Source organism: Asparagus officinalis, chromosome 2, assembly GCF_001876935.1.
Source record: "Asparagus officinalis chromosome 2, Aspof.V1, whole genome shotgun sequence".
NCBI lineage: Eukaryota > Viridiplantae > Streptophyta > Magnoliopsida > Asparagales > Asparagaceae > Asparagus > Asparagus officinalis.
The window spans coordinates 16,980,871-16,990,616 of NC_033795.1; the positions used below are offsets into that span (position 1 = coordinate 16,980,871).

The 9,746-nt window shown below is 36.3% G+C and overlaps 2 protein-coding genes across 10 annotated transcripts in view; one reads left to right on the top strand and one right to left on the bottom strand.

Moving 5' to 3' along the window:
• On the top strand, positions 7-6,591 carry LOC109830404 (transcription factor LG2-like). 2 transcript variants are annotated; one of them, XM_020397661.1, is made up of 9 exons: positions 7-99; positions 1,623-1,676; positions 2,007-2,081; positions 2,172-2,249; positions 2,320-2,365; positions 2,447-2,718; positions 3,087-3,332; positions 5,082-5,224; positions 6,115-6,591. In XM_020397661.1, exons 1-9 carry the CDS (start codon positions 34-36, stop codon positions 6,206-6,208), a joined length of 1,074 nt encoding a protein of 357 aa, XP_020253250.1. In that variant the 5' UTR covers positions 7-33; the 3' UTR covers positions 6,209-6,591. The 2 variants fall into 2 exon arrangements, with proteins under 2 accessions (XP_020253250.1, XP_020253251.1); XM_020397662.1 differs by having other exon boundaries at positions 2,022-2,081; positions 6,115-6,589.
• The window catches only part of LOC109830405, a 17,924-nt gene continuing 16,285 nt past the window's right edge, over positions 8,108-9,746 (bottom strand). For 7 of the 8 annotated variants that reach the window (XR_002244288.1, XR_002244290.1, XR_002244289.1 and 4 more), the window contains one exon: positions 8,512-8,880. The gene's annotated coding sequence lies outside the window, so the exon portion shown is untranslated. Of the gene's footprint in view, positions 8,881-9,746 lie in introns of all 8 variants that reach the window. The other variant, XR_002244284.1, reaches the window with a different exon arrangement.

Here is a 9,746-nt window from a genome sequence, read left to right on the forward strand (position 1 = left end):
CCATCAGAGCAGAGCTTTGAGCCTAAGGAAATAATGGCGAGCGAGGTCTCAAGGTTAGGAGCGCAAGCACAAAATCATCAGCCCAGGACCCAAGACAAGGTTCTAACTGCTACTGTGTTAGATGTTGGTAAAATTATCTATTTAATGATGCAAAATAAGATTTTTAAAATCAATATACTAACTTCAAACTACTTTGCATTGCGTAATCTTAGAATAAAAATTTCTTTACATCATTATACAATTTACTAAAACCAGTGCATGCTTTTTCTTGAGATGTTTAATTTACTTTTTTCACAAAAACCTGAAGATTAACTTAAAAGTTATGAAAATGTTAATATATACTCAGTCTATAGTATTAATAATAGTGCATAAATAATTGATATTTCTTTGATTTATCATCAATACTATGAATTAAACTCACTAAATACTTTACTTAAATCGCATTTTAGTCACAAATGTCAAAAACTCAGTTACTAGTCTTTTGACCAGAATGTTACCTGTCTAGGGACAGTACTTTGTCAACACAGATCCCCACAAAAGTACAGTTTTCTCCACACTTTTACCACCTCTGCACTCTTCAAATTCTAGCCACTGTTTCTAGCTTCTTTTCAGACAGCTTGAGCCCTGTTACTTCTGTACATTTGCCTGTTACAATCAAGTAGGAATCCTATCAGAATACCCCGTGTGCGGGGCGTTCTGATCCGTACATGTCCACTGTAGTGAAGGTGTTTTGGAAATTTCCTCACCTCATGTGTAGTGTTACAATCTATAACACTATACATATAAGTTTCATCTTTTCATTCCTTAAGCATTTCATATTTAAAAAATAAGGGTAAATCTCCACACGGGAAAAAAAAACCATTGAGTTTGGGCATCGCTCAGATAAGCCTCCTTAACTTTGAAAATATAGCGAAACCCTCCTTATGTTTTGTCAGAAAACCCTCCTAACATTACTTTTAACTTTCTTTCCGACATAAGGGGCTCTCAAGAAGCCCCCTTAATTGTAAGCATTTCTGTGATAAGCCCCTTTAACTTTTAAAATGTCGCAAACCCCTTTAAGTTTTATTAGAGAACCTCCCAAACTAATGCATTAGGGGGGTTTTCTGAAAAACATTTAAAATTGAAGCGGGTTTTCTAAGAACCTTTTTTTGGNACACCCAAATGTAAGGGGGATTTCTTGAAATTTATTTTGAAAATAATGTTATTACACTGTTAATAGAAGGGCATTTTTTCCTAACTGTAATTTTATAGACATACCTACATACGCTGACACGTTGAGACCAGTTTCATCTTGCTATGTTCTTAAGCCAGGTTCTTACAGTTTCTGTATCTGATGACAAATTTACTTGATATTGCTACTTTTTTCCTATATGTTGTTAAACTTGCTATCTGTATTATTTAATTTTATTTTTAGAGAAAAGGTGGTGGGTACAAACATTGTTTGAGGATTGAATGGGGAGAAAAACAAAGAAAAAGAAAACAAGTTGCTCTCAGTATTAAAACTCACCCATCGGATACAGCCTTTGTTTTCTAATCCCTGCCTTTTGTTTCTCTTTCTTTCTTTCTCTCGTTTCCTCATCACATATCATTTTAACCACCATTTCTTGCATTTTATATTTCAGAGGAGAATGGCTTATACAAGTTCACAGAGAGATGGAAAACCACTAGATGCCAAGGTCATCACTACTTTCTCTTAATCAATTCTTGACGCTGTAAAGTATGCATCTATATATACAGTATTATACATGCATATGTATCTATTTTAGTGGATTGTCATGCACATAAATTATGTAGGCATGACTCACGCATGTATCACTACTTTGATACAATCATACGACATCTGCCAGTCTGCCGACTTTTTCAGAATAATTAATTTATAAGATCATGGTTTATCCTCGTTAAGAAGGGAAGATGATGCCTTTTAATTACATATAATTAAAAATGAAATGAGAAAATTATTAGGATATGATGTGGATAGACTGAATACGGATGAAATAAGTCGTCAGATTCTGTATCAGCAGACCTTGAGGCGCTTAGCTCAAAACAGAGAAGCAGCAAAGAAGAGCAGACTTAGAAAGAAGGTGGGTCTTTGTTTCCTGATAATTCTCTCCTTTTTCCTCCCTTTTTCTACGAGAATATATCTTGAATTACCCACTTCTTTCATTCAACAGGCCTATGTACAACAACTAGAATCCAGTAGAATAAAGCTTGCACAGTTAGAACAGGATCTCCAAAGAGCAAGATCACAGGTTTGACATATAACAACTGCAGGTTAATTTCTTCCATGTTGCAATTTTACTCAAGCTGGGTTTTATTCAGGGTCTCTTCACAGGAAGAGGCAATGCAGGTGGAAATATGAGCACTGGTAATAACAAGGATGCCGAATTTTCACTATAGATATTTTTTATTATATACCAGACTTTAATATAAAGGACACATATCACAGGAGCAGCAATGTTTGATGTGGAATATGCTCGATGGTTAGATGCGGACTACAAGCACATGACAGAGCTTCGAGCAGGCTTGCAAGCCCACCTACCGGATGGAGGTCTTAGGGTCATTGTAGATGATTGCCTCAGACATTATGATGAAATCTTCCGGTTGAAGAGCATCGCAGCTAAATCTGATGTATTCCATCTCATAACTGGAATGTGGATTACTACTGCTGAACGCTGTTTCATCTGGATGGGCGGTTTCAGACCATCCGATTTGCTCAAGGTCCTAAGATCTAGAAATTTAAATTTAAACTAAATTAATCATGCTCTTCAGTTGAACTTTGTTCAGCACTTTTATATCCTTCTTAATTACTTTCAACCAAGTTTTTTTGTTGGACCTACTTCTGGTCCTCCATGGCCTTATAATCTTATCACATCTCCTAATAGCTATAATTTTTGCCTCCGTCTAAACCATCTTAGTCGATTTTCTTTCCATTTATCCTCAAGAGGAGCATCCTGTAACCCTTCTGTTCTACACTCATTTTTTGAAGTAAGATGTAACCGCCAACATTCCCATTCTTACAGCATTGTTGGTGTAATAACCATCATGTGAGATTTCCTCTTATAAAAATTGGCTTTGTTTGTGCACAGATTTTGAAGCCTCATCTGGATCCAATGACGGATCAACAGCTGATGGGGATCTGCAGCCTGCAGCAATCATCGCTGCAGGCTGAGGAAGCCCTCTCACAAGGGCTGGAGCAGCTCCAGCAGGCGATAGCCGACACGGTTTCAAGCGAGTCCCTCGACGGAAGTGCCAATATGGGGAACTGTATGGGAAGTATGGCAATGGCAATGGCACTGGGACAACTATCCAACCTTGAAGGATTCGTGCGACAGGTAAAAATAGTTTATCTACAGTACTAATGATAGGTTAATGTGTGGTTTAATTTAATATCATAACTAGATTATGGGGAGAATATTAGAGGGGTCCCTTACATTGCCCATGATGGATTGTTGTCATAGTGCTGGTCGAGTAGTACTGGAATATGATGCAATGTCGGATTATAGATATCGATGTTTCGATATGTGTTGATGGGTCCAGTTTGCTTGAGTTGCTATCAATTTGATTATAAGAAACACAAGAAGTTCCCAAAATTTTCAAAGTTTATTAAATTTGGCAATGCCTGGTCTTTGTCCTCCATTAAAAGTTTTTTATTAATTTTTTTTAGTTAGAAATTATGTCACATTGCTAATTAATTTTTTTAATCATCTTAATTATTATCTCTGGTTTTTTCCCCCATGCTTTTTGATATACCCATCATTGATTTAGTAGTCAACTTTTTTAGGTCAGCGACCAAGTTTTCATCTTAAGTTCACCTTTCTTGCAGACTTCTAATCTTAATATGGTACCAATTTCAAAAAATTTTGACAAAAGGCTTCCTTTTTTTTTTTTTTTTGCCATTGACAGACAGTACATTGATTATACTAAAATTTTGATAGATCTAAGAATTTATTATTCAGCCATAAAAATTTCTTGTGCGTGTCCAAGTCAATAGTTTCTAGACAAAGCAGGTGTGAGAATGACATTTTAAACCAAATACAAGATGCATGAAAAGAGTTATTTAAGTGAAAACAATTATGTCTTTTCTGGCAGGTTTAAAGGTTATAAGTGCAGAAGGAATGTATGAAATTGAAACGACAGGGTCCTACGAACATTATTCCTTTGTCCTCCGTGTCCTTATTATATTTACCTTTCCCTTTCTCAAATTTTGTTTCTTCTTCAGTATTTCAAGCACACCCATCAAAATCAAAATCTATAAGGCTCCATATTTCAAAAAGTTTTGTGCATCCCAAAAAGTTAAACATGTTGCTGTCCACGTATAATAATAGCAAGAAAAGGATGTAACAACCTTGCCTTTTAGATGCTTGATAACGACCAATTGTTCTGATATGTATTAAGTTTTAGCCACCCTAGTTTTTCTATGTGGAAGAATCCGTAGGTTCAATCAGTTTCTTTTGCTAGCCAAAGATAGTAGTTTAATTAAGTGCATATTCTCTGATTAAGCATCCTATAGTTGCTACTTGCATAAATATCAGAATTCATACCCTACAAGCTGTACTGAATGTGAAAGTTATACTCGCGATATCTTGTGGGGATTTGATTGTAGTGAATTATTGCTGGAGTAGTCCAGCTCCAATCGAACAGACAAAATCTTTCAATTGCAACACATATTTACTAATCATAAGACTTTGTTCTCTACCTTAGGGTCAGTTTGGCAAACGGAGCAAAACTGGGCCAGGACCAGTCCTGGCTCAGTTTTGTGCTAAACTAGTTTTGTTTTGGACCAGACCCCGTGGACTAGTTTCGTTTTGGACCAGACATCTCTGGTCCAAAACAAAACTAGTTTAGTGATACTATTTGGGCACAAAAAATGGGGCCAAATCTAGCCTAGAATTTTGACAAACAAGAAACAACACAAAATTGAGTCAGGTTCAGTCATGTCCTAATTTTACAAAGTTATCAAACACTCCCTTAGACTTTTTTTTTATCTTCCTTTTTTTCCCAAGGACAAGGACTTTAAATTTTTATTATTCTTTAAGTTTTTCATAGTAACGGAAACAATTATTTTTCAAATAAAAATACAGGCTGATAATCTGAGACAGCAGACTTTGCACCAACTATGTCGAATCCTGACAATTAGACAAGCAGCAAGGTGTTTTTTGGCAATTGGGGAGTACTATAACCGCCTTCGTGCCCTAAGCTCCCTCTGGGCCTCTCGCCCTTGCGAGTAAGTATCCCTCATATTTATTACATACACACGTAGTTATTTGCTATTTTATAGGATAGGCCCCCTGTACTGTCGTCCAATTGTGGATTGGCCCATGAGTGCATTTTTTTTTACTCTTTTACCCTCAGGAAGACTATTCGTCAAAAAACAATATTCTCTTTCTTTGATGGTAAAAAGAGTCTTTAAAAAATAATTCAATGGGGTTTATCTGCAATAATAGAACTACAGGGAGTATGTCTAGGACAATAGAACTACAGGGGGCCTATCCGTAATTCATCCAATTTTAAATATTCGTTCTTCTCTAAAATTATAGCTAAAAATGATGATTAATCATATGAATTGTGATCATATCATTGTTTAGGATAATTCTCTCCTTTAATTCCTCAACCACCTAATTATGAACACATCATAGTTTTGGAAGAAAGCTACATTGCCATCAAGTGAATTATCATTTGTGGGTCAACCCTATTCAGCTTCAGAACAAACCACCTAAAATGGGAATGGCTTTGTTGTCTCCCTCCTTGATGTTGGGTGTTCATTTGCAGTTTATCAGTTGCTTTCTATTTTAAGTACAAGGGCCTTTCATAGTATTTTTCCCGTCAAGATGCCCAAATCAAGGGATATTGTTGGAAAATTTGATGTAAGTGATGCTCTTGTTCATCTATTTTTAGTTTAGTCCCTTTCGCTGCATTGCTTATGCAGGCCAATCTCATTATACTTAATCCATCAAAGGCTTCTCTCATCGTATAAATCTTTGCAACTACTGCTTTTGAGTTCTCACCAAATGGTCATTAATTACGACAAGAAACTCTTCTCTTCTATTAGTCACTTCTTGACTCATTTATATATCTAATTAAGTAGTAGAGTTTCCAACTTCACGTTCGTTTCAGGAACATGATCATAGAGGAGAGCACCGGCCTCACAACCACAGACCTACAAATGATTCATCAGCCACCAATACAAAGTCAATTTTCTGCATTCTGAACGAGTTATTCTCGTGGAGATCATGGCACAATTAGCACCATGTTTCCATTTTTATTTGTAATGAGAGAGACCGAGAGAGGAGATCCTGGGACGACGTCGAAATGTGATATGAAGATTGTTACCATGTTGCAGAATATATAGGCTGTGCTTAGAAAAGAGCAGAGGGGAAGGGGAAATTTTGAATAATATGACGGTAGTAGGCCTTAATTAGGAACTAAAACAGAGAGAGAGAGAGAGAGAGAGAGAGAGAGGAGAGGATGCGAGGTTTTGTATCTTGATCAGTGATTCGTAGTCTAAATATATTATCACAATCTAGATAAGAATGAGCATTTCTTCCTGTTGCCACTACGCCCATACATCGCTATCGATGTAAAGTTCGTTTGTCTGTCTTTAATAATATAACAATATAAGTGATATTGTTTCCACACAACTTTTTTCGGAAAATGACAAGTCAGGAGGTTAGAGCTATATTGCATAAATTTGTAAAAGTATTTGCTACAACCAGCCCCTGAGCTTTATAGATGGTAATAATATTCATGTATAGATAAGATGCATACGACGTGACAATATCATTGAAAGCTTTAGGATTTAGGACAATAGGTAGAGTTTATTAAATTTTTGGTTGTTGGCTTCTCCATTAAAGCTGGTGGGCCATGATCCGGACAAATGAGATAAAGAGGATGGATGATCCATCTAACAAAAAATGGTGTAGGGTAAATATCAACAGAAAAAAAATCACAAACGAGCCCCCTGAACTTTGTTTTCCCTTCGAAACCCTCCTAACTTTTCTCAGAGAACCTCCAGAACTTTTCCCACAAAACCCCTTAAAATTTTTCTTTTCCTTGTGCGTAGATTAAGATCGGACGGTCCCAATCTGTTCCTATCCTCCGCCCCCCCCCCCCCCCCCCTTGTTTAGAAATGTCGAATCCCATGTGTTAGCTACTAAATATTGCTTCTAACGTACATCAGAAATTACAAAACTTTAGGTTACTTTTTGGAAGACGGTTTCTTCATCCAAACTCTTTCAAGCAAGGAGATATTTTTACTGTTTAAGAAGAATTACACAGATTTCTACGTCTGCAACTAATTGTGAACAGGAATTATGGCTGCAGGCCGGCACTAGAAAACTGAGGGTCCTACGTAGAACATTCTGAACGGATTTGTCCATCTAGCGTGAAGCATCATAAATAGATGAATTCTTCAGCAACGAAACATCCTTGACGAAGTTGCTAAAAATTAGAAGAATTCGTGGGTAACTATGACAAATTTATCCGTCTCGGGTAGCCATCCTAGACGGAAGATAGAAAATCCATTTACGATGCCTAGATTACCACTAGTTTGAAGGTGTTCGTAGTTATGAGTTTTATGGGAAATGTAAGGAGGTTTGGTGGGAAAATTATGGCGGGTCTTGTGGATATTACCCTCAATGCTATCTTAAACGGTGGTCATTAGATAACGGATGGCAGCTGAATTGCAGTTTTCACTGAAATTGTCTTATAGCTTCAATAAATATGAGATTCTTAATGCATCCTCTAGTCATCTTGATTGATGAGTAGAATGAGTATATCAATTTTACAGCTAAAGAAATAACCAGGCACAAAAAGGAAAAAGGTTATATTCATCCACCACCTGTGTTATCTATCAGCTACCTAATGTACGGGCAAACCTTGTTTACTTTGAAGTTAGGGAAATAAAGGAACATTAACAACAGTCCACACTGAGCAAACTGCAGGGTACAGTATTCAGTTAATCTGTTTTCATGTAATATTTACACATAAGGAATAGATTATGGCACAAAATCTGATAGAATTCCTGTGACAATCATTTAACAAGAACGAAGACATTAATATCAAAATCAATACAGGTGCTGCAACATTATCTCTAGAGCAAAAGGGAAAGTGTATTACAACAAACCGTACGCTTATTTCAGGTCTCATAACAATCAACGACAAAAAAATGCTCATCCCTTTAGCACCATTTTTTTTCTTCCTCTAAAATTTCAAATCTACAAATGATAAGATGGTAAGAATACTGAAAGGATAAATGTAGTTATATATACACACACACACACACACACCTATTGAGAGGAGAGACATGAAGAGATTAGAAGAAAATACACAATATTCTACAGAATAATTTAAAAAGAAAAAAGAAAAAAGAAAAAAGAAACGCATGCATGTTTCTCTCGGGTAGTAACTCTTCGTAACACTACTGGAGGGAGAGAAATATGAATATTGAAGTTTCTCTTAGGCAATACGCCAAATTACGTATAAGGCAGTAACGCTGCAGTACCTCTTGCTCAATGCCTGAAAAATATACTGGCTCTTCAGTTTTATAGAATGCTAGTGTCAATTTACATTAAGAAGCATATCCAGTACGGCAGAATTACATAAGATAAAGCGCTCAAATTAGCGTAAACATAACAGTTCATGATAACGTCAATACGGTGCACGAGCTGGCTGCATTTCAAGGGCCAGATCAATACTGATCATCCTCAAAGTAGAAACATTTAAGTATATTGGGAAAGGATAAAACTCAAAGATCTAACGTAGTAGATGAATAAAAACGTATTAGTTGCAGCTCTCTCATAAAATGACCACAACCCAGAGCCTTCCATTCAATTGGAAAGAAGTGGTAAGGTTTCAATGAAAGGAAATACCCAGAGCCATTTCCTGTGCATCAGAAAAAATAAGAAATGTTTACAAGCATCACCGTGCAAATGTAAGTCCAGCATAAAAATGTTGTGCATTTAAATTCACAAAATATTTCCTTTGCAATGGGCAATGTAAAAATGCATACACATGCATTCCATAGACAAGCATGCGAAAAATGGAAATATCTTCAACGTAACATAATAAAGAAACAGAAAGATATATCAGTTGACTATTCCCCGATGGACCACATGTGCCCGATGGAGCTGAGGAACCAGCCCATTCCATAGTCTAAAGTCTTCACAATGGGAACTGAACACAAAATGCTACAAAATTACATTCTTAGTTCAGAGGTCAACAGATCTAAATAAAACATCTTCGAGCATCACCAAATAAAGGCCAAGGTTCTTTTTGGCTTAATTACCTAACCTTCTAGTTACTGCCACAGTTTTATTTATTTGACTTAATAGCACCTCTGGCAAATAAAAGGAAAATGAATAAATTCCAGCTTCAGATAAATTTCTAAACTAGTGAACGATGAAACTAGTAGGCCATTCTTCTTTAGTTATCTAAGCATTTAACAATAGATATAGTGACATCAACACGCATAGTTGACTCACACATAAATAAGAAAACCCATCGTTTGGCTTTATTTACATGAGTATCAGGTATAATAAAAGGGTGACGCAAAATGTCTGTAAACCTCAAACTGGAACGCTTCATTCCTCTGCAATACATTAGACCATTAACAACATGAAATGGAGGATTCATTCCCCATCCATATTTAGGGCTATTGCCGTGCCACATTGACAGAACTAGCTAGGTTTTACTCATTTTAAAAGCTCATTTCTGAGATAATCCAGAACTATGTCAACAGAAAAATTCTT

Bases quoted from the DNA above. Each gene is read 5' to 3' on its own strand.
- LOC109830404 (XM_020397661.1), top strand. From the start codon at position 34: ATGGCGAGCGAGGTCTCAAGGTTAGGAGCGCAAGCACAAAATCATCAG. The intron at 2,366-2,446 runs GTAATAACAAGG...CACATATCACAG, and splicing joins AGGTGGAAATATGAGCACTG to GAGCAGCAATGTTTGATGTG. The intron at 5,225-6,114 runs GTAAGTATCCCT...CGTTCGTTTCAG, and splicing joins TGGGCCTCTCGCCCTTGCGA to GAACATGATCATAGAGGAGA.